Source organism: Taudactylus pleione, unplaced genomic scaffold (genome assembly GCF_031769625.1).
Source record: "Taudactylus pleione unplaced genomic scaffold, aTauple2 ptg000039l, whole genome shotgun sequence".
Taxonomy (NCBI): domain Eukaryota; kingdom Metazoa; phylum Chordata; class Amphibia; order Anura; family Myobatrachidae; genus Taudactylus; species Taudactylus pleione.
Genome location: NW_028284441.1, coordinates 8,406,213 through 8,432,311, shown reverse-complemented (window position 1 = coordinate 8,432,311; position 26,099 = coordinate 8,406,213). Strand labels below are relative to the sequence as shown.

The 26,099-nt window shown below is 41.7% G+C and overlaps 1 protein-coding gene across 1 annotated transcript in view; it reads left to right on the top strand.

Annotated features, from left to right (window-relative positions):
* HTR2C (5-hydroxytryptamine receptor 2C) overlaps window positions 1–15,985 on the top strand; it is a 195,176-nt gene extending 179,191 nt beyond the window's left edge. Inside the window, exon 3 of the mRNA XM_088452639.1 lies at window positions 15,105–15,985. Within this exon, the coding sequence (XP_088308765.1) occupies window positions 15,105–15,940 (836 nt within the window). The 3' untranslated portion in view covers window positions 15,941–15,985. The remainder of the gene's footprint in view (window positions 1–15,104) is intronic.
* Window positions 15,986–26,099: the final 10,114 nt, after the last annotated feature.

Genomic DNA, 26,099 nt, shown 5'->3' with positions numbered 1-26,099 from the left:
ACTGTACACTTATGTGTTTTAGATAGAGATGTGTGGTTTGGTATCCTGAAATACGAACACACCCGAACTCAGATTGAATCGAGTCATAATTCGGAATCACTTTGGAGTTCAGAGTCGAACCAAGAACTGGTTCAGTTCTGCAGTCAGTTCGTAACTCAGGGGGTGATTCAGCTTAGGATGGAATTACAAAGCTGCACGCAGGCGGATTTGCAATTCCATCCTTGCTAATATGCAAATGCAGCTGGATGTGTATGATACCCCTTGCTGCATTTGCATTCTCGGCACTGCGACCGAGGTCACATGCTAGGATCACCATTACGACCCTCGGTTGCGATGGTGGACGCATCTGAGTAAGCCTCAGCTTACTCAGGCTGGCCAGCTTGCGAGGCCAGGGAACTGTGTCCATGATCACAGCTCCTGGCCTTGCCACATGCCCTCGTTCCTGGGAAAGCCGGCCTTCCCAGCGTCGGCACCGCCCCTTAAATGCCTCTGCCTGTAAAACATATGTGCAAATCTGAATCAGCCCCTCAGATTTAAAAAAACAAACTCAGGTTTTGAATTGCATGTAAACTAGAGATGTACGCTGGACCATTCTTGTTGGTTTTGGTTTTGGTCCTAAGTCGTTGTCCGGTGTTGGTTTTGCCAAAATGCCGTGACTGGATTTGGTTTTGGATTTTTCCAAAAATTTACAAAAAAAGTTAGTCACATAATTTGGGCCTTTTTTGTTCCTAGAGCATTATTAACTTCAATAACATTCATTTCCAGTCATTGCCACAAAATTTTGACCACCTCACAGCTCACCATAATGTTTACCAACATAGGCCAAAGGCTGGCTGGCTAAACTAAGCTACAGAGTAGCAGCACAAATACACGGCAGTTGTTTCTGTTTAAAATTGTTTAAAATTGTTTTGCAAATTAGTAATATGTTATCAATAACCAATCGAACCAACTCGCAAGTGCTTTCAATAGAAAACAATCCAACACAGAAATTTACTAAGAATTGTGTGTGGAATATCTTTGCTCTAAAGTAGTAGTAGTTAACAAACAGCAAAGAAAAAAACCTAAACCATGTGTAAAGTAGCAACAGCAGACATGGATGCTTCCTACACAAGTGCACATGCATCCTGGGGGCCCTGGGCCACTGATGACTGGCACTCTGTGTCCATAAAAAGCCCTGATCAATCATCCTTTTCGTTGAGCAGTTTCCTAAAATCTCCCAAACTATATAAACAGCTTTCCGTACCTGCTGGTCAGATACAGTGCAGGTTACAGTGCGGGTCGGATACAGCGCGGGTTGGTTACAATGCTGGTTACAGTGCAGGTCAAATACAGTGCGGGTCAGATACAGGGCAGGTTGGATACACCAATGGTGCACTTACTGTGACAGAGGGTGTTGCCGTTGTCGGTAGTGCAGGGATGCTGGCGGAGTTCTCAGTGCTGGGGTGCTGGCGATGTTTTCAGTGTTGTGGTGCTGGCAGTGTCTCCGGTGTGGGGATAACGGTGGTGTTCTCAGTGCTGCAGTGCCAGCGGTGTCGGCAGTGCTGGGTGGCGGCGATTTCCTTAGTGCGGGAGTGCTGGTGGTGTTGGCAGCGCAGGAGTGCTGGCGGTGTTGGCAGCACAGGAGTGTTGGTAGTGTTTCAGCATTGGGGTGCCAGCAGTGTCGGCAGGTCAGGAGTGCCGGCAGTGTTCTCAGTGCAGGGGTATAAGCTGTGTCCTCAATGCAGGAGTGCTGGCAGTGCTGAGGTAGTCAGCAGTGCAGGGGTGCTGACAGTGTTCTCAGTGCAGAGGTACCGGCGGAGTTGAGGTGCCAGCACTGCAGGGGTGCCAGCAGTGTCGGCAGTGCAAGCGGTGATGGGGCCCGCCATCTTGCGTGCGTCTGCCCCATTGAAGTCTATGGTGAAGCGCTGATTGGGTGAGAGCCGTGACAGACGGGTCTCTCAGCCAGTCAGTGGTCAGCCCATTGATTTCATTGGGACTTTTGAAACTGGTGTCCGAGCCAAAACCACAAGATCCGACAGCAGGATCTCAAGGTTTTTACTCGGATAGGGATCAAAGGCGGACCAGGAGACCCGAGCTGCAGCTTGGATCAGCTCGGATCCCGCAAGTTGGGAGTGGCTCGGAATCCAAGGAATCCAATTCACTCATCTCTAATGTACACAGGTCCAAGATATCTGTTTTATCGATTTCATTGATTTTTGAGGAATTCAAAACCGCACCAAAACCAAATCTGAACTAAAACACTTGAGAGTGGTTTTGCCAAAACCACAACACGATGATGAATTTGAACTAAAAACAAAACATGGGGGTCCACACACATCTCTAGTTCTAGGTATAGTCTAGATTTTGTTCATTTATCATATAAGATTACCTGCAATTTTTGAAGTTACATAGGTGCTTTCTGCACAATGTTAATCCAGCACTAGTCTTCAGTATAAAGTAAACCACAGTAACTTGGGAGAATTATCGGCAAGATGCAAGTTTAATAAAGTATGTGGTGTGAAATGATATCTGACTGATCTTAGCAGTTATTATAACAAAAATTGTATTAAAGTTGTTTATCTAATGAGGGCCTGATTCAGAGCCGAATGCTCTCACCAGAGCGCTCGCTCTGAATCAGGGCCCTCCTCCATGAAAATGGAGCGTCCTCCTGGACGCTCGCATAGCTGTGGGTGACCACCCACAGCTTATGCGAGCGTCCATGATGATGGCCGCGATGGTCAAGATCATCGCGACCATCGGGCTTGCGACGGAGACCCTGCGGTAGGGACTCGCTGCCGCAAGCCCTGGAGTGATTTTGGCTCTATCACTAGTGATGTCAGTGGGGCCGGCTTCAGACGGTAGACGTTCCCATGGGAACGCCTCCGTCTGGCAGCCATGCCCCCGGCACGCCCACCAAAGGGGGCGTGCTGTCAATCAACATCGACAGCACGCCCCCTTTGGTGCGAGACCCGGAGCGACGGAGAGCCCGTCGCTATCCGGGTCTCGCGCATGCGCACAACGGAGCTCCCTCCGTCATGCACATGCGCAGTGGGGCAACATCGACCCGCTTGCGAGCGTCCTGCGCTCGCGAGCGGGTCTGTATGACCCCCTGAATGTTTCCCTTATTAAATGAGTAGTACCTAATTATAGCCAATAGATGTCACTCTTCCTATAATTTAAATGAAGAGGGTTACAGTACTTATTTTTTGTAACATTTGCAAGCAGGAATTTGTCTCTAGAGATAGCAACATACTGTTAGAATAACAATTCCATGATTACAAACAAAATAGTATTTGTATTGTTAGGCCTAATTGTCATTTAGTAAATCACCTCTCTATCTCATTTTCATCTCTCGAGATTTTTGTCATATTTACATAGCTGAAACTTGAAACTGTATTTCCTCTTGCATTTAACATATTTAGCGAGGTATGAGAGGCATGGCTGTGCAATTACATCAATTGCTAACATTACTGATTATGACCATGGGCAACACCTCCTCTTTTCATTTTTAGATGTTTTAGTAATGCTACCCCTGAAACTGAAAACCAATTATATTGATAATGATATTAGGTAACAAAACAGTAGGAAAGAGAAGAAAAGTTATAGAAAAAATTCTGTAAAGTATTAGTTGACATTAGGGGTCTATTCATTATGTTAATTATCTGGGTACGAGTGGACCCCGATAATTAACATTCCTAGGGGTCTATTTACTAAGCAGTGAAAAGTGTGGAGAAGTGAACCAGTGGAGAAGTTGCCCATAGCAACCAATCCGCTTTCAAGTAACATCAAGTGCAGTCTGTAAAATAATAGGTAGGAGCTGATTGGTTGCTATGGGCAACTTCTCCACTGGTTCACTTCTCCACAATTTTCACTGTTTGATAAATAGTCACTGCGAGCGCCGGAGCAATTCACCATAGCTCCGGTACGGAGACAGCTGATACGAAAAGCACCTGTCTCCCCGAACACATTCACTGTTCCTTTCTGAGCAGTGAAACTTAGCACTGCCATGTCCGACTAATGAAAACCATTCTGCAAGACCAAGTGTCTACAAATCAGCATTTCTATAAGCATTTATTCTGACTATGGGCCTGATACAGAGGGCCTGAATCAGAGCCGGACGCTATTTGCGCTCGCTCGTTCAGAAAAAGGGGCTGGCTATTTAAATTGAGCGCTCGCTCTTTGCGGTCTGTTGACGCCTCTATGTCTGAGCGAGCAAACGAAACATGCGCTCGCTATTTTGTAAAGACGCCCCCTGGCTGCTCGCATCATGCGTCATCTCCGCTATTTATTAGATTAATCGAGTACATCGAAAGGCGTCTGAACTGCTCGCAGTGCTTGTGGTTGGATTTTCCTACCGCAATATGCGAACAGTTCAGGCTAAGAAACAACCAAGTGACGTGGTTGATGACGCTGCTTTGTTAATTATGCACACCCTTAAAACGCCCATTTTGACCGTTTGGCACGCCTGCGTTCAGATCTCCACTCCCTGTTTTCAAGCACCTTCCCCTGTTACCACCCACAAACGCCTCATCCTGTCACTCAAATTAGCAGGCACTCGCAATTTTGCGAACACGCGATTTCCGACCACACTGACTGGTTGGCGCATGCGTGGGGAAAGTCTCACCCTGCGACTGCGTTCCCGTATGCAAGAAATCTGGCTTTGGTTCAGTGGCGTCACAAGGGGAGTGTGGGGGGTGCAGTCCGCACCCGGGTGTCACCCGCCGAGAGGTGACACCAAGGTGCAGACTCCCCCTCACTGACAGGAGCTGGGTGCTGCATTGTAACATTAACTGCAGCACTCGGCTCCTGTTACTGAGGGAGCCGGCCGGCACTCCACACAGGGACCTCCTGCACCTCCCTTCCCCCCCAAGTAATAGCCACGGGGGTTCGGCCCGCGTGACCACTCCCCCTTTCTTGCGGCGCACAGCTCTGCCGCACACACATCATCCCTGCGGGGAGGGATGCCATTGCTCTGGCTTCTCAATTTCCACAGCCATCCTGCGAGACCATCGACTCACTCAGGACTGCACCAATGGAATGATCTGGGACGGATGCTGCCTCTTTGTACACAGATGCTGCGACATTTTATACAGATGCTTGGATTTCGAAAAGCCACAGATGGGCAACTCAGTATATCTCCGGCAGCTTTGTCATTTGCATATTTTAACATCGCCGCTGTGTACACATGCGTAACAGGAGCGGCATTAGCGTCCATCCCTGAGTCATGTCCTATATTTCCCTATTTTGTAACTAATGTGAGAGGTGACAGGTTACTCACACTGTGTACAAGCCAGTTGTGGTACTGATTACAGATGAGTCCTCATACCCTGTTGCTTAATTAGCGGCAAATAGCCCCTCTCAGTGCGTTATGGCCCTTTCTCGCTCAAAATGTGCATCTTATTCAGATAAATAGGATAGACAGAACTGCATTACTATTACTACTGTAGCTTGCACTAATCAATTTGATGTGTGACATTTGTACATCTGTGTGCGAATGAGTCTGAATCTGTATAAGAAATGCTTCGATTCAGCGGCTTCATCTGTGACTTTGTAGTTTGTACATGTTTAAAACAAATTCCTGTGAGGTTAAAGTTGCAGACCAGAGTCTCTAGTACACTGTGATCAGTGTTTGGCTGCATCTGTGATGCAAATAAGAAAAAAATACAGTGCGCTACTACTCTAAGAGCCTCTCAGTTCCCAGACATGTCTGTGACGCTCCCATAACATGGCCATGAAACAGACCCTTTTTACGTTCACTTTCGGTCCCCTCCCAGTCTCACCCTGAAATGCCCAGGGATCGCAAACCTCTTCTCAAGTGTTAGTGATTCTGTATGCAGTTGCTAATGGCTCACATTGGTTTGTGCATGCACATTAAAGGTTTCCAAGACTTTTTGTACACGCTTGGTAGCAAAACATTGCTCACTGTGCAAATATCAGCAGTAAATATCTCTGAATCAGGACCAGAGTGGAAAAGGATAATCAGCATAGTCAAATAACACATGCTGTAAGCATAAAGGTGGGTGCACACTAGATAATTTCTCAGACGATATGGTGAATTGGACCTACATACACACCATAGTGTGTATTGCACTATGGAGCTCATTCACACCCACTCGCTAGATGCGTTCGCTCGCAGCCTGTGTATCATACTTGCCTACCCTCCCGATTCGGCCGGGAGCCTCCCGAAAATCGGGTGCTGCTCCCGGCCCCCCGGAAAGGTAGGCAAGTCTCCCGGCCCCAGCGACCCACCTGCATAAACCCCGGCAGCGGGGGGGGGAGGCGATGACGCGATTTGCGCTGATTCACGTCATCGTAGTCCCGCCCCCTGCATCACAATGCCGATATTAATGGCATTGTGATGCAGGGGGCGGGGCTATGATGGCGCGATCGTGCTGTCACGCCCATGCCCCGCCCCCAATGGCGTGTCATCCTCATAGCCACGCCCCCTTTTCTCCCGCGACACGCCCCCTTTTTGCCGAGAGACTTTTCCCTGTGATTGCCCGACAGCTCCCTCCCGGAAGGAGGGAGTTAAATGTCGGCAACCCTGCTGTGTATGCAAATCCAGCACACACCCAGCAAGGCAGGCGATCGCACGGCAAGGCATTATCACACCCACTATGTCTTGGCGTGCGATCACTTAGTGTATGCAGACGCCCACCAGCCATTCATAAGACGCCCACTTGTGCACTTCATCTCCTGAAAGTGCATGAAAACATTGGTACATCGAGCACTATCGGATGCGATTGCATCGCTTGGGGTTGACTATACCCAGCCGCAAACACTGCGAGCAGTTCAGTGTGAAATCCCACCAAGTTATGTGTACAATGATGCTGCCTGTTAATTATGCACGCCTCTGAAACGGCATTGCAACACTCAGGCACGCCTGCATTCGCACCTCCACTCCCCGTTTCTAGTGGCCAGCCCCTGTTACCACCCACAAATGGCCTCTCCTGTCACTCACTCTGCTGGCTTCTCTATGCGCAACAAGCGAACGCATTCTGATTTTTTGCAGTGGTTTGCGCACGCGCATTGCGATGCATATGCAAGATCGGATTGCAACTAACGGCCAGCTACGAGCGTTCACATCCTACTGACTGGGTCTGAATCAGCTCTCATGCGTGCACCTGCCCCGCAACATCGGATTTTTTCCATCAGCCGTGCATGTACGCCAGATGGAGCAACCCAGCTGCCGATGCCAGGAAGGTGAATGGTGCAGGTGAACGATGTGTAACGATATATATATTGTGCCGTCGCATCTGCCATCACTGGATACGCACATTGTCTAGTGTGTACCCAGCTTCAGTTACAGGGACAGATCACAACCAGGACTTAAATTGAAAAATACTGTAGATGCTCATTCTATACCTTTAAACATTTAATTCTATGTTATCCCTTTATAAATTTGGCTTGCGGTTTCATGTAGCTTTAATTAAGTGGTTAAAAGACATATACAGTAGATTTCACAAATTTTAACATTTGGGCATATCTACAATAGGTACACACAGACCTACTTACCTCTCTGGAGCCCCACGTTGTCGCTATCAGCGCAGTAGAGAAATCGCCAGGAAAATGGCTGCCATTTTCCCGGTGACCTGTGCATGCACAGTACACTCTGGGCACAGAGCAGTGCCCAGAGTCCACTGCTGCGGCGCTGCCAGCCACCGGAGAGAGATGAGGGTGCCCTGGACGAAGACTTCACACAGGCTCCCTCCTCTCTTAATACCCCCTGCATTGTGTTCCCCCAATATGTCTGTGAACGATGTCGTTCACAGACATATCACATTGGCTGTGCAGCACAACAGATGGCCGATATATCTGCAGATATATCGGTGCATCTGCTGGTGTGTACGGGCGACCTCCTGATCGCCTGTACACTTGCTGCAGGGACCTGCCGGTGACTGACTTACCAATCACAGATAGGTCGACCTAGTGTGTACCCAGTATTAGAGTGTTCCACACTGGGAAAGGGATGTGTAAGATGACCCTTGCTGGGGGGGGAGCTCTTCCCATACAGTGTGCACACCATACGTCTCCTTCACCCTGAAGGTGGTCTTCAGGGTTTTGGATGTCCTTGTGTTTATGTTGTGGCGGCGTCCCGCACCATGCACTTATCCGTAAGCTAAAGAGTCCATCCCAGTTTGTGCAATCCGAGACTTCAAACCAGTTGGCACCACCGCTATGCTTGGGTGTCCTCTGTATTTAGTGATGAATCTTCTGTCCCTGTGTGTGCGCTGAGGTCTGGAGGAGAGAGAACGTCCTCCAGGTAGCGGCGTCGGTGGTGACAGCGGCTCTGATGACGGTGGTCATATGTCCTCTCATGGAGGTGTTACAGCCCTGATGCTAGTGCGCTATTGGTCTCCCCCCACCGTTGTCTCAATACAAACTAAAGCTGACAATGAGTGTGCCTTGCAAATACTCCCTGTGGGGCCCCTAGATCTGCAGGGCCCCTAGGCTTCAGCCTAGTCAGTCTAATGAATAATATGTCCCTGACCAGAGCAGGGGAAGCAGGGTGAAGGTTTGCCTAGTGTGCACTGATCCTGGTAATACACTTTTCAGGTGATTAGATCAGGTTGTCGACAAAAGAATGATCTACTCTTTCTAGATTAGAGAATGAAGCACATCAAAACTGGAATGACAAATAATAAGTCACAGAGCTTTGGCCACACTGACTCCTGCAAATAATCATTCCACAGCTAGCTAACGTCCTGCTAGTTTAATGCATTTTCTTTAAAGTCCAGATACCAATGCATATACAGTACAGTTATACCTGATTACTATTACTTATGAAATTGTGTATAAGAAAAGTATAGCCCCTAAGTTGTTGTGTCCATGACCTCTCCTGCTGCACAGTATCTGCATATTCACAATGGGTAGTGGCCACATACTGTACCCTGATGATTTTCATGGTGTCTCTGAGGGTAATTTAATTAAATGACACTATGACAGAGACTGTCACTAAGCACTGACTCATACTATATAGTACAAGTTGAGTCTCCAATATCCAGAGTGCTTGGGACCAGGGGTATTTTGGATATCGGAATATTCCGTATTTTGGAATATATGTATACCATAATGAGATATCTTGGAAATGGGACCCAAATCTAAACACAGAATGCATTTATGTTTCATATACACCTTATATACACAGCCTGCAGGTCATTTTATACAGTATTTTCAATAATTTTGTGGCTCAAAGTTTGTGTACATACATGAAATTCATTTATGTTTCATATACACCTTATACACAAAGCTTGAAGGTCATTTTATACAATAGTTTTAATAATTGTATACCTTAAACAAAGTTTGTGTACATTGAACCATCAAAAAGCAAAGGTGTCACTATCTCAGTCATGCTAAAAAAAAATTCTGTATTTCGGAATATTCCGTCATTCTGAATATTTGAATATGGGAGACTCAGCCTGTAGTTAAAACAGTAGTTTATGTTGTGTAAATCAGTATAATAGGTACATTTTGGTAGTATTTCATGCATTTTGAGTTACATGTATTTAGGCAGCAGCAATAGGAACATATCCCAGGGAGCAGTATGGCAACATTTAGAAGACCAAGTATATGTGAGTAAATAGTAATAACAGGCCATATATTGGGGAGATAGCTATTAATAATGTTCAATAAACCAGGGCTGGTATAACAGAGGGGGGGGTCCATGTGCAGTATTCGTGTGGGCCCACCCCTCTTGCCAGCACATGTCCCGAGAAGATTTTGGCACTGTGCAAAAGTTTACTGCGCACCCGCGCCAATCTCCAAGAACATGGCGTCTGTGCCATTTTCCTGGTGATCCCAGTACTGTGCATGTGCAGATCTTCAGGAAAATGGCGTCTGCACCATGTTCCCAGTGGTTTCTGCATCGCCGACAGAGATGTAAGCATACTTGCCAACATTCCGGCTGCCCCCTCCAAGAGGAGACAGCCAGGGTGGCACAATGGTGGTGTTGGGGGACATGGCGCAGCGTAGCGGGCGGTGTGGGAATAGCATGGTGCAGCACAGGGGGAGTCACGATGACATGTCCCTTGCACCAATTCAGTGCTGATATTACCGGCATTGTAAATGGGTGCGTGGCTACTATGACTCGATTCAGCACAAATCGTGTCATCGGTCACTCGGACTGCCCATTTTACTTGGGAGTGGGTGGCCCTGGGGGCGGAAATGGGCAGGCTCTGGGAGACTTGAATGCTCTTCTGGTTGGCCGGGAGAAAGATCCAAGATTCAGGAGCCTCCCAGCCGTTCTGGGAGAGTAGGCAATTATGGATGTAATAATCATTTATGGGTGCACAGTGTGTGGAGTGCATGGTGTGTGAGGTGCACTCTCCTTCCCCGTGTGCACTGCATACCCTGCACCCATTATATAATATAGAAACACCCATTCAATAAACCCAGGACAAGATTTTCTCTTTGTTTTTGCCCTAGTAATCTTTGCCCCTCACTTCCCCCATCTGTTGCTCTCAATAAATACAACTAAACTCTTCAAATGTTACAGTTATTTCCTTTCACTCTGTCACCTCCTGCTCTTAGCAGATAACACTAATGTGCCAGGGATATTTTCTATTAATTCTTTTCTTACACATGTTCCATAACAAGCTCATCGTAACTCATTAAAGTAAATATTATTCACATTACCCAACAGCCAATGCAGGTTTTGGTCACATTAGCTGTCCTCCATGAATCAAGGACATGTTGGTTCAGTTTTTATTTTACATTAACCTGCTTTTTCAAAAACTTCTCCAATGGCTTGAATTAATGCAGTACAGTCAAACTATCACTTTCCATAGTTGAAACGGCAAAGACAAATTGAGAGGTACGTTCGAGAAAGATCTCTAAACAACACGAACTTTAGATAAAAGTAATAAAAAAAAGGACAATGAAGTTTGCAATTAGCTTTAAAGTGTTTGAATGTGCAAAAATGTTGTAATCAGCATTTGTAATGGTTGCACATGGTGGCTTTACGTGAAAAACAATATTTCTAAAATGCTGTCAAGCCTCCGGAAACTGTCGTTTTCAGAGGTTTGACTGCATTTCCTATATGTATCAAACTCCGGAAAGCAAAACTTTCCAGAGCTTACACCCGATAGGTAACTTCTTCTCTATAGATGGCATTGCCTAATAGAATCCTATGGACTTCTTTTTGAAAATTCCTTTTGAATCCCTAACAATGGATCCCTCACAGTGTCCTCCGCGACTTGTGTATGTGTAGACCAACGTCTGTGCATGCGCAGAAGGACTCTTTGGTTATAAACCTGGAAGTCCTCACACTGCATCGGAGGACTTCTTATTGGAAGAGCTGTCCTTTGCGGTTTTAATCACAAAACTACATGCATATGGCGTAATTAAATAATAAATGGCGGGATGTATCATATTCAAAATGCGATGCTTGATACATCTTGCCCTAGATAAGATTGGTATCTGAGAAAATGTTGTGGTGTAGAATATATTAAAGTGCATGGGCGAGATGTATTAATTAGGGGTGAGCGGATTCGGTTTTACTCGGATTTACTCGGATCTCTAAACGGCATTTTATTGGCTATCGCCTATCATGTGTTTTGGATAGCCAATATAATAAATCCGAATTTGCGGTAAAGTGGCGATAAGAACCGAGTAAAACCGAGTAAAACCGAGCCTGCACATCCCTAGTATTAATGATCACATTTCTAATGCGACCATTAATGTCTGCCGGTATTCTTCATTCTCTTTCTTGCCAGGACAGCTCACCAATATCCATAGTCCCAGCAATGTCATCACTTCTGGGTTCATCGTATGGTAATAATAGGTTAAACCTGCGCACCAAGGTGTAAAAATGCTTCTTGTGCGGAGGGTAATGCCAGTAAAAAAAGGGTTTTCCTCCTTATTGGAAATTCAATAATAAACAATGGTACTGCGCACTAATCTTTGGGTAAATCTATATGTCTGTGTTCCAAAAGAACTTGATGAATGGAATTTAGTTTGTGCAGTAATCTCTATGTACACCCCCCTCAGGATTGTGAGTCCTCCTTATATATGTATACTTAAACACAAAGACCATAGTAAGTCCAGAAGGAATCTTTACTAATTAAATAATGTGATTCACATATAATATAATGACAGATATATGAGATCAAAGTAACCACACTAGTGGTGTAAGTGCTCTAAAACCTTTGTGCTAGCAGATTGATGCATCCACTTAGGTAAATTGAATAATTATAAACTGAAACAATATGCAACAAATAAAATGATGGGAGATTGAATACTAATCTTGTGTCACAGAATGTCAGTATCCAAATATGTCTTTGTTAGGTGCTATGAGAGAGAACACAGAGACCATGGCATCCAATGGGCCCTATGGGGTTAATATGCTGTGTCCCAATGAGAAAGTTCTCGTGCTTAAGTATCATTGTTTGTATCGTTGCCCGGGTAATCTTCAGGGCACAGGTGGACGGGTGACAGATATTAAGCCCCGGACCGTGCTCTCTGCAAAATGGATCAAAGCGGTTTTGTGCTTGTGATAAGCCACGCGCCGCTTGATCTTAAAATGGGGATGAACAGCTGCCTAGGGAGGGAGCAGCTGCAGCTAAAGGCCCCCATACATCAGCAATTGATTGCAGCAATCGTGTCATTTGCAATCGATTGTGTATAAAAAATCTTTCCCTTTTTCAATCAATTGCAGATTGCAGAATTGCCACAATCGATTGAAAAAGAGAATGATTTTTGTACACAATCGATTGCAAATTGCACGATTGCTGCAATCAATTGCTGATGTATGGGGGTCTTGAGGTCGTTAGACCATTAGCCGGGCACTCCCTCCACACTCGGGGAAATTACCTGATCTTCACCGCTATTCATGCCGTCCTCGCACCTCCCGTGGAGGCCCGTTCTGCTCCGTCTCGTCCTTCCGTCTCGTGCTTCAGTCTTAGATTAGTATTCAATCTCCCATCATTTTAATTGTTGCATATTGTTTCAGTTTATAATTATTCAGTTTACCTAAGTGGATGCATCAAGCTGCTAGCACAAAGGTTTTAGAGCACTTACACCACTAGTTTGGTTACTTTGATCTCATATATCTGTCATTATATTATATGTGAATCATATTATTTCATTAGTAAAGATTCCTTCTTGACTTACTTTGGTCTTTATGTTTAAGTATACATATATAAGGAGGACTCAGAATCCTGAGGGGGGTGTACATAGAGATTACTGCAAAAACGAAATTCCATTCATCAAGTTGTTATGGAACACAGACATACAGACTTACTCAAGGATTACTGCGCAGTAACTTCTGGGTTTATGACCGGGGTAATGTACTGTAATGTGCACCCATCAGGCTACACATGCCCCAGTGGCTACTATCAGGAAGGAATCCTTTGGATCACTTTCCAGGCCACTTTGTGGAATTGTAGCCAAGAGGCTGTAATGGCTAATGCCATATAATGGTGATGTTACCTTTTGAGCACTAAGTAAGTTACGCTTTCTGGAGCTTAATGCATATGGCCATGATGCAACCCCATAGAAACCTATCTGAACTGCTGTGCCACATCTACCCTATTCATACATACTGTATAGGGAACCTACAGTATATAGCTGCGGTAAAACCTCTGAAAACTGGATTTTGTTTCTGAGGTTTTACTGCACTGATCCTTTGATACATTTGCCTCTATATGAAGATAATGGTTTAGCTTAGCTCTTTTGCCCACTCAGTGCTATCTGGTCAGCCTAATTGCAGCCTTATATGCTGGCTAAGTGTTCCTGGGACCTCTACAAATTAAGAATCACTTAGACGAAAAACTGGCAAAGTAGTCGTGTACTTTATTATATATATAAATATGAGTGCACACTGGGCACAAATGCTACAATTAACAAAATTCAGGAAGTTCACTGCACAGAGCCTACTAAACTACCCTATCCTAATGGGTCTATATTCCGTTTTCCTTTGAGCACTGATCCTCCTCATACACTCCACTCCATCTTCAGAATGGGAACCAAATTGGATAGACTTCTGGTTTTGGCAGATGCAAACAGTAACAAGCTCCCTGGAGACTTTGAAGGTTCCAATTTCCAGCAAGATCTCAGACCAGCCCAACAGGAGCTGTAATTCCTGGGGGTAAATTTACTGAAGTGAGAGTTTTTAGAAGTGAGTTTTAAAAGTGATGTTGCCCATAGCAACCAATCAGATTCTAGCTATTATCTTCTAGATGGTGCTAGCTAAATGTTAAGTAGAATCTGATTGGTTGCTATGGGCAACATCACTTTTAAAACTCACTTCTAAAAACTCTCACTTTAGTAAATTTACCCCCTAGTGTCCCAAAGTACAACATGGTATCCACATTATAAAGCAACATTAGTAGTTTAACTAAGAACTCTATAAATTGAACTATTTTAACATAAACACCCAGATAAATCCTGGTGTGCATTCAAGCAAAGAATGTGGTGGTAAGGATAGCACCATCCCCTTGCCTAGCTGAATTAAGAGCCTAATTTACATGAAAAATCCAAGGGTACAGGCTGTCTCAAAAACACCCGTACATAAAATACAGCTACTTAATTTACTATAATATACCAGTCGTACTGTAGCTATAATAAGAATACATTACTTCCATATATTAAACCACCTGATAACTTTTAAGAACAGTGTCATTGTAACATAAAGCACATATAGGGCACATTTTCACCATAAGCTATTTTGCTATAATAGAACTAATGTTTTACTGTATTAAAAGAAAAAAAAAGTGATACTAAAGAAAAAATAGTGCTGTAATAATTATTGTGCTGCAATTTAATTGAACTACACATACAATGAATTAATATTATACTGTACTGACCTTCTGTGTGTTCCTGATATCATAAAAAGTCAATGAATTAAGCCTGAAGACAGTTTTCTTTTCTAGAAGCCTGTGAAGCAAGCGACGTTAAAAAATAAAAAAAAACACTCTCTGAAATAATATATTTAATACAAAAACGTATGAACAATATTTCCTTTCTACAATAAACAGTAACCAAGTTACTCATGCCCTCTAAGGAGAATGGCTGCTGCTTTGCTGTTGTATTTAACTGACCTTTTTAAAGTAGTTTGAAAACAGGAATCACTCTACATATACATACTTTTATTATACTTTTCATTATTATTTTTTTTTCTCCCCTAGGTATTTCAATGCCGATTCCTGTCATTGGCCTTCAGGATGACTCCAGAGTGTTTGTGAATGGGAGCTGTGTGTTGAATGATGAAAATTTTGTACTTCTTGGATCTTTTGTGGCATTTTTTATCCCACTTATCATCATGGTATTTACTTACTGCCTGACTATTCAAGTACTGCAAAAACAGGCGACTGTGTTCATGTACGAGGAAGTGCCAAAGCAGAGGAAGAACAGTCTCAATGTTCTAAAGAAAGACAGCAACACAGAAAACATTTCCATGATCCAGAATCATGAGGCAGCATCTCACTTAAACTCTCCCGTAAACAAAGAGGCGGCACTGTTCCGTAAGGGGACCATGCAGTCGATAAATAATGAGCGCAGGGCCTCCAAAGTCCTCGGGATAGTCTTCTTCTTGTTTCTCATCATGTGGTGTCCTTTCTTCATCACAAATATCATGTCCGTACTTTGCAAGGAGACATGTGATAAAGACCTTATGGTGGAGCTCTTGAATGTATTTGTTTGGATTGGTTATGTTTCCTCAGGAATCAACCCACTGGTCTACACTCTTTTCAACCGAACATATCGAAGAGCTTTTTCCAACTACATCCGCTGTCAGTATTACAATAGCAGAAAGACAATGCTGCAACCAAACCAATGTCTTCACAACCCACCATCAACTGCCGGGTATGGCAAGGACCTTAATTTAAATAACTACAGAAATGGCAATGAACTAATGAGCATGGAGATGGATGAGACAGAGGAAGCCATCGAAATGCAACCCGGAATATCGGAATTATCATTAAACAGTTCTAATGTTGTAAGTGAAAGAGTTAGCTGTGTTTAAAGGAGGGTTGTATGAACCTTCACTATTTTAGGTCAGTTTAAAATATTTGTGTGAAATAAAAAAAGTATATGTTATGTTAAAAATAATAATAATAATAATGTAAATATTTGTTCTAAAAGAAAAAAACAGACATTTTTTAAAGACATCTTTGCAGTCCAGTGCTTCAGTCCAATGTTTCATGTCAAAGTTAATTTCCTATTAGAACAGACAACATAGTGATTACTTTGGTGATATGATTGGCAGAATGTGATAACTTCTCTTTAAGTGCATGGCAAACTATTCTGAGAACATCATAGATCAATATGCAAGAGATCAAATGTTTTCATACACTAAGTTTAGTTAAGTGATTTATAAAAGAGACTAACATCACCATTTTGAATTTCTGCCTAGAATATGTTTGTTTCATGTTTCTTTTTCTTTTTTTTAAATGATCATTTTGCAAATTGCCTATTTTTGTTTATTTCGACATTTTATTTTAGAATGTCCATAATATTATGCATTTTATACTCCCAAGTGTAATATATAATGACATTAGAAGTCATTAAGACATTTAACGAAAGCACAGATATTTGAAGGCAACAATATATCTTTATAATCTACAGTAGTGGGTTTGTTATTCCTTATAATACACAAGTAATCCTGATGAATGCTTAAGAGATAAACAGTTGACATGAGTCTATACAAATATTAATGCAGGCACCGACTGAGAAATTAAAGTGATCTTGAAATATATGTGAAAATGGCTCCTGCTGTAGGTGGGCTGGACTATTAGGCTTGGTGAAAATTGGCATTAAGAGGAGCCATGCATGTTCCTTCAGTTAGAGCTGGTACGCTACCTGAAAAGGTATTGTCAACATGTTAAGTGTATACTAGGCACCACGCCCACTAGACAAACCTTTCCCACCCCCTTCAACAACAACACTATTAGTAGGCCAGTGTATAGCAGGGCACAGACTTGATAGAGTGGGGATGAGCCCCCAAAATCATGACAGACTGTTTTCATACTTGTATTTGCAGCTATGACTACCTGCTGCTGCTTCTAGTGTTATACGCTCCTCTTATTCTTTACCGGATCCTATAATGTTTGGGCCTCATTTGGAAAAACTGATAGGTTCTATTCACCTTCTGGAAAGCCGGATATGAGCAAACATTCACATTTAATAAATAGGTCTCCTTGCCTCCAACTAACCTAACAATTACAAATTATTACCCATCAGATATGTTCTTATTTAATGAGTTGGCTTCATTGCCCCCAATTAATAGCACCCACCATAAAATTAAACAAATCCTAGCACCTCCATACCAATAAAGGAATTATCCCCTCTACCATTAACTTAAATTGTTCCAACCCTTCTATTACCATTAAATGAATAGTCCACACACCCCTCTCACATCAGCCATATTATAGTAGATTTTGCCTCACACTTACCTTCTTTATTGGAGATGCATGTAATAAAAAGAAGACTTTTTTGTCTCCCTCCCTTGCTGCCCGCACATGTGTTGTGTAGTGCTTAGGTCAAAAGGTGAGTGTCCCATGTGTGACTGACTTGCTGCCAGTAACCTTAGAGTTAGCAGTCTACAAGGAGTGGTCATATACAGCAAACCAACACGCAGCCCTGAGCTTAACTTCTCCAGTCCATGTGGCTATCAGTCTAGGCTGACAAACAGGGAACTAGGCCGGCCAGGGAACTGGAGGTGTGTCTGTAAAAGGTCTGTATAAAGGCAGTATGAAATAGAATATGATGACTGGTCCATCATGATGGCCTCCATAAGACATTGCTGGCCCACATAAGTTAGGGCCAGCTCGCTATAATCTAGAGTGTACCAAAACCCCCTTTCTCCAACTACAAAATAATAGTTAAAAAAAAGATTCCAGCAGCCCAATAAAGACATTGAAGCCACCAACCATTTTGATCCTATATTAAAGTCATTACTGCATTAGAGTATATATGTATTAATGTACCCTGCAATGTAAATTGGAGGAAGAATAATAGTCCCTCAGCAAACTTTGATCATTTAGAATTCTGCAGACTAAGAATACATGGTATGTAATGGTACCTTCTAATCTTATCATCTACAATGGTTGGCTTAATAAACACTGCTAAGTATTCTGCATGCATGAAATGCTGGGTCACTAAGCACTGCTTATTAAATCTTATTTACAGACATATATTAATGTCACTTGTGTATTAGTAATTGGATAATGTGCACACTAGTGTAAATTATAAGGGTGATTTTGCACTATTTGCAGGGTTACATGGATGTATGAGGCGACAGGTTTAGTGCTCATATATAGAGCACAGAATAATGTCTAATATCCTGATAACATACAGTAAATATCTTCTGGTTGTCCCTAGTATTGTTGCTGAAAAGTAAAGAGACATTGGCCTCATAATTTACATATTTTATTTGCAGGAGTTTACATTTATTAATTCAGCATGTTCACATCACGTGTGTGTCATAATGTAAATTTGTATTTGGCAGAAGAGGTCATTGATGAGATTTTAAAACAGAAACATCTCTCATTTGTTTTTATGTATCAACTGACTTATTCCCATTACTTTGTATCTGATAGTTAATGAATGGATTTTGCATGTGTAACTGTTGCTTAAACAATTGTTACATAGTATTAGGAATAAGTCGCCAACAACTTACTCCTAAGCAACCCATACCTTGCCTAATATGGTGAAAATAAAATGTTTTGCATTAAAAATGTGCATTGCAAATGACGATTAAAAAGCAAATAAATAAAATACATTGCACTGTTGCACTCTAGTTCTGTGTCTCTTTAATAACATATGTTTAAACTGTATGCATCTGTTTCTAATAATAAAATACATGATATTAACAAATATGCTCAAGACACATTATTCTATGAGTTCAAATTCATTGATTTTTTATAAGTAAAAAAAATAAATAATAGTTCATATCTGGTAAATGGAAAAGAAAGCAGCATAGAGGAAATCAGCTTTAAAATCTAAAACATGGATCTAAAACATACAATAAAAACAATTATATGAATGTGTTCAGAATAATCAAAATGTGAATATATATATATATAGATTGGGGTACTTAATGTGCGTCAACACAGTTAGTGTATAATGGATCAATAACACCTTAGTTGTCCTGTTAAGTCTTCCTGTGTTCTTTTAGTTGTTGAAGTTGGAGGATAAGGTTCTTCTTATTGTTTCTACAATAAGCAGGCGCAAGAACGCATAGAATGAATGAGAATATATTTATGAGAACACATAGATTCAATTTAAGTGTAGTTAAAATTAGACAGGGTTGTGTGTCGTCACTAAGCCCTAATAAAGATATAATAATAAAAAAAAAGAACCTGATGTCATTAGCCACTCAGTCTTCATAAAGGAAAAAAAAAACCCTGATGTCGTCACTGACCACTCAATAAAGAAAGGAGAAAAAAATGGCTGGAACTCCTGGAATGCAAACTGGTTTAACTTGCTAAAATAGATGTTAAAAAAGTGTTGTTTTACAACAGAAATATATATATATATATATAATCATTTAAGCAATGTGGTCACAGGCCACTTGCACCCCATTCCCGGGAATGGCGAGTGCAGGCCTGCACCCCAAATCTGGGAGTGGCGAGTGCAGTGGATTTCTGACTATATATATATATATGTATATATACACACACACATGAAAGTGCTAGAAGGGGCAAATACAGATAGTGAAAAGTAGTGAAACTAAATAGGAACTTAAAGGAAAAGCATAATACAAACAGAAAGCATGATACAAACAGAAAGTGATGAAATGTGGTATAGGGATCAAGGGGGAAACCCTAGCAGTATAGCTCATTCACTGCCTGAGAAGGGAACTGAGCAAACAACTGGATTGAGTAAGTACCATACTAACTACAATTTGCAAATATAAGCGATATTGTTAATAATAGGTACAGCTGAGGAATATCAATTCAACACATGAAACATTCATTGGAAATTAAGTAAGTTTATTTTGGAGTTTATTTGGAGTCTTGTAATCAACTAATATTGTTAACTAAAAAGCTGACATTATTACTAATAGGTATATCCAAAAGGAGTGACTTATTTAAGCCAGCGGTGGCCAGATAAAGAATTTAAATATCCATTGGGAATATCTGTTCGGATATTAGGGAAGTCTGTTTAATCAGAGTTTTGCAATAGTTTAAAATATTACTGAAATCAAATTTCTAATTATATATTATCACAGTAAACTAATTGATATTAGTGTCATCATAGGTATGATAATGGTCTGAGAAAAAACAATATGTATTTAATAGTTTTAAATAGTTCTAAAATTGTATTGTCCTAATTGTATTGTGTGAGTAGGCTAACTTGCTGTTAAAGAGCTCATACTCCTGAAGGGGAGGGACATCAAGTTTTTAACATCTAGTCCATATAGGCCACTCTGCATGTGATATGTAAGATTATTTACCTTTTTTTTTTTTTATCAATAAATTTTTATTGAGTATAATGCAGAATATTTATGGGGATACCGAAAGAAGAAAAAGGAAAACATACATAAAATAAATTATAAGGGGGTGACCGTACATTCAAAGACAATTATAAAAACTGAAAGCCGTAAGTACAAATATGAATAATAAACTAGGTGTTTTGATCCACCTGTGGGAGCTCGTTCAGATCAAAAGGAGAGGCACTTTGAGAGGGTAGGGAAAGGGGTGCGTCCCTTCCATCTGTAACATAAAGATGCCAAGGATGCCATTTCATATTAGGGGATGAAGTGGCCGTAGAGTAATCAACCTCCCTCGTCTCCATCTCCTAGTGGGATTGTGTTTTAGTTATAATTTTGGCAAATGGGGGAGGGGAAGGGGATTTCCAATGCTGAGCTATAGTGGCCTTGGCAGATATCAGGATGTGGCCGAGAACATAATGGTCGGATTTGGGAACAGAGATTGGATACCAGTGAAGAAGGGCGAGGGAAGGATCTAGAGTTAAAGTGAGACCCAGGACATCATTAATAAAAGTGAATACTTCTTCCCAGAAGGGGCGTAATAAAGGGCAATCCCAGAAGACATGAAAAATAGAGCCTTCAGAGTGGCATAGACGCCAACAGAACTTTGAGACTGTAGGCCAGATTTTATGTAATCTAGAGGGTGTCAAATATAATCTATTTAAAAGTTTTACATACATTTCAATATGGTTTGTACATCTAGATAGGGAAAAGGTAGAGAGGTAAATAGTCTCCCATTGTGAGAAGGTGAAAGTACATTGAAGGTCTGTTTCCCACCGGAGTTGGACAGGGGATTTAACTGTCGGAGCTATAGGAGATAGTAGGGAATACCAGAAAGATATAGCCCCACTAGAGGAAGGGTTATTAAATTTACTCAGAATTTGGTTTGGCGGAGTTTGGAATACGGTAGGACCTGTATTCATTAAAGCATACCAATGTGTAAATTGGTGATAGTAAAACCAGGCTGGGGGTCCCAATGTATACTTAGCACAAAGGTCTAAATACGATAAAATAGAAGACGAGGAAAAAAAGTCTGCCAAAGACACAATACCCAAGGTCATCCAGTAGGACATATTAAGACTGGGTAATACTTTGTTCAATGCCTGAAGGGAAATATTTCTGGTGGGCAGGGTAAAATCAAAACGGGCCGGGAGATTATAATCCCAAACTTTCAAGGCATCCAAAATTGCTTTAGGGAATAGGGGGAATTGTGGTCGCAGTTTTTGAGGCATCCATAAAAGGTCAGGAAGGGGAAATTGCCGGAGGAGAGCATGTTCCAGATCTACCCAAGGTTTAACGGAAGGGGGGAGGAACCAGTTGCATATTTGAGAAAGAAGGGCCGCTTCATGATATCTGGTTAGGTCAGGGAGATTGAGGCCTCCCTGGGGTTTAGGACGAACCATACGACTATAAGCCATTCTATGGGCTTTCCCCTTCCATACATAAGAAATCATCAAGCGGCGCATCTGTTGCAATAATTTACCTGGGATAGCATATGGAATAGCACGGAATAGATACATCAATTTTGGTAACAGCATCATTTTGAACGCCGCTATACGGCCCAACCATGAGATCTCGTGGTTCATCCAAGTAGTGGCCAAAGAGGACAATTGAGTCAAAAGGGGAACATAATTTTCAGTAAAAACATCATTAATAGAGGATGGTATATTAATTCCCAGATAGGATAGGGAAGATTTCTTCCAAATAAAGGGAAAACGTCTCTTTAATGAATGTAGGGACAAAGGTGGAATATTAATGGGTAAAGCTTCGGTTTTTGTAACATTCAATTTATAGTAGGAAGCTGCACTATAGTTGTCTAAAATGCTGTGGAGCGATGGCAACGAGATCTCCGGGTCGGTTACAAATAACAAAACATCATCTGCAAACAGACATAATTTATGAGAGGTGTCATAGATAGAGAGCCCTAGAAACTCAGATGATTGGCGGATTTTTTGAGCAAGGGGTTCTATGGCCAGCACATATATTAGTGGGGAAAGGGGGCACCCCTGTCTGGTGCCATTGGAGATTGAGAAAGGTGAGGAGAGAAACCTGTTACTAAAAACACGAGCAGAGGGATCAGAATAAAGGGCATTAATGGACCGGAGAATGTCACCCCGGAATCCATACCTGTACAGTACCTGGCGCATATATTCCCAGTGGAGCCGGTCGAACGCCTTCTCAGCATCAAGAGATAAAAGGAGGCATTGTAATTTATTGGACGACACCCATTCAACCAAATCCAAAACCCTCCGGGTATTGTCGGGAGCCTGGCGTCCGTGAACAAAACCCACCTGATTGGGGTGTATCAACCCAGGGAGCAATGGATTGAAGCGATTAGCTATCAATTTAGCAAAGATTTTCACGTCCGTGTAAAGGAGCGCAAAGGGTCTATAATTTTTACACTCAGAGGGATCCTTACCAGGTTTCGGAATGGTAACTATTTGTGCTTCTACCATTTCGGGTGGAAAAGATTAAATATCAGAAGCTTCCGTAAACAAATTTAAAAGAATTGGGGAAAGGGCTTCAGTAAATACAGAATAGAAAGAGTTTGAAAAGCTGTCAGGGCCGGGAGCTTTGCCCTTGGGTAGTTCTGAATTACCTCCTGAAGTTCCTTCAAAGACCAGGGGGCATTCAGAGACGCCAGGCCATCCGTGTCTAGAGAAGGAAAAGTTAAGGTATCTAAGAAGGAGGAAATAACACTATCCGATGGTTGGGGAATTGAAGGATCCTCACGTAAATTGTATAATTTCGCATAATAGTCCGAAAATAGATTAGCAATGTCACGGGGATTAAGGCATTTCGAACCAGAGGGGGTTAGGAGGCATTTAATTCTATTGCGAGCTTGATGGCCACGCAGCTTATGTGCTAAAAGACGAGAGGCTTTGTTGCCAGCCGTATAAAATTTATGTCGAAGGCGAGTAAAAGCCGCTTGCATGCGTGACATAAAAAGTTTTTGAAGCTGCGCTCGCACTTCTTGAAGTTGTTTGCTCAATACTCTAGTGGGGCGGAGCTGATTCTGGGACTCTAAAGACCGTAGGGTGGATTCCAGACTATTCTGTAATTCACGAAAGCGAGCCTTAAGTTGAGCTCCTTTTTGGATGGAGGTACCACGGAGAACTGCCTTCAAGGCACACCAATGTGTGAAAACAGAAGTATCAGTAGGGGAATTAGTCTGTATATATAGTGTAAGTGAGTCAGTAAGAGCCTTCAGAGTCTCAGGATCTTTTAATTGGTACTCAGGGAGACGCCAGGGACGCCTGGTAGAAAATTGATGGCCTATATCCCAAATCCATAAAACAGGCGCATGGTCAGACCAGGTAATAGGGAGAATCTTAACTCTTTTAGTCGACTGTAGGATTCGATTGTTTACCTTTTTAACCTTTTTATAATAAACAATTATGAACCAAGTTTACAGAAACTGATGATAGCATTTTGTGGGTGAACCATGGTGTGAGGGCCTCATTGTAGAAATAATAAGAAGAAGCTTATCCTCCAACTTCTAGAACTAAAAGAACACCGAAAGACTTGACAGGACAACTAAGGCGTTATTGAACTATTTTAAACAAACTGTGTTGGCATACATTAAGACCCCCCAATCCATAGAATATTTTGGTCCTGTACTGGCAAAGGATTTAACTTTGGGTAACAGCCTATACTAAAGAGTTGTATTGAATGTATTGAATTCTATTGAATATTTTTAGTACAATTTTACTATTTTTAGCACATTGTAGGTATTGTGTTGTGTGTGTATATATATATATATATGTATTGTACTGAACAGTATTTTATGATATAGATATTTAAGTCATTAAAGCCACTATTTACGGTTATGGACATCCAGAGCCTAAGTGCACATTTCAATGAGGGAGAAGACTCCATGAGACATTATTGTAACCATCATCATAATGGTTTTTTTTTAAATGCAGACTTATTGCACAGCACCCATTGAGGGGATCCTAATACAAATAAATTGCATACAATGACATGAAATAAAAGGTAAAGATAACCCTGCCCCATTGAGCTTACATCTAAGAGGAGTTGAGAACCCCTGATACATAAGGAACCAGAATAACAATTGTAGCAGTTGGACTTTGTGTGTTGTTACTACAAGGCAGCAGCGTTAGCAGCAGCCAATAATAATGCAATCCTTGGTGAATGGCATGTCTGTGCAGCTAGCAGTGATCACATGGCAGAGAGTCTGATGAGACCCTAGCACAATATGCAGAGTTTATCATTAGAAACAAACACAGTGGTAGAACAAGATTGGGTATTAATAGTGAATCTAATTAGTAACAGGGCTCTGCTCACAATATTACAATCTACAAGATGCTGACAACCCAATTGCAGGCAATCCCTACTGGTACACCTGTATAGTCTCTTTATAATAATTGTATATATGACCAATCAAAACTAGAAACAGCTGCTTAAGGAGGGGCAACTCCTAATACTACTCAAGCAAAAAAAAAAATCTATTGTAAACACACAGAAAGCAGCGCTGATATAGTCTTTGAGAGATTCGTTTCACTAACACATTGATAACCATGTGGGCTGTAATGAAATACGGCTTTCTCGAGGGTGCATTCTACTGTACTTCTCTCTGTTGTCTGCTCTTTAAGGTTGCTTATCAGCTTAATTTGAAACAGTAGTTACGGCTCACATGGTAAACAATTAACACATGTATTGTAATATTTTAATATACTGCACCTGGGATTGCAATATCAGGACTCCAGGGGATCCAGAACAGTAACTGTGCAGTGAATCTGCTAATACACGGATCATCATCTTCTTGGAGTGGTAAATACTGTATACAGCTTGGGCCTTGATAATACATGCACTTTTTTCACCAACCGTTCTTAAATCACGTTTCCTAAAAGACATTTATTGGGGTCCATAACTTTGGTGGATATTCAATACAAAACTGGCAAGATATGGTTGTTACTAATGTGAATATTTAGTGATATAGGGCAGTGTCTATGTACTAAGCCTTGGAGAAAGATAAAGTTGTTAAAGATAAAGTACCAGCCAATCACCTCCTGTCATATTTCAAATACAGACTGTAAAATGCCAGCTAGGAGCTGATTGGTTGGTACTTTATCCCCAACCACGTTATCTATCTCCAAGGCTTAATACATAGACCCAATATTTTATTATACGCTTTAGGTTGTTAGGAGGTTTCTTCCTCCTTTTATTGAATTGGTTTTGTTTAATTTTACATGTTTTTACATTTTTATTGATATTTCATTATGGCCCACATGGTAATCAATATTGTAGTGTAAAGAACCTATCAAACACTATATCAGTACAGTTTTCTGTGTGTTTACAGTACTGATTCACTTGATAGCCAGCTGATGAGTGCTTGATCATTTCTCAGTGTGGACAGTAAAGGGTAAATTTACTAAGAATCGCATTTGGTCCATTTGGTGTTTTTGGTAGATTTTGCAAATTGGGGATTTGCTAAAGCCCATATCGCACCTCAAACAAAACTAAACACACAAAATCGACACAATGCAACATCGGACCAAACTTTGAACCCTTAACATTGACACAAATTCAGAACACAGATTTACTAAGAATCGTGTTTATCAAATCGCAAAATGATTAGATGACCAAATCAGTAGCGTGTTTGGATGTAGAAAGTTTTTATATTCGTTTAGCCTTAAACATGATGCTATAAAAGAAGACAAACACA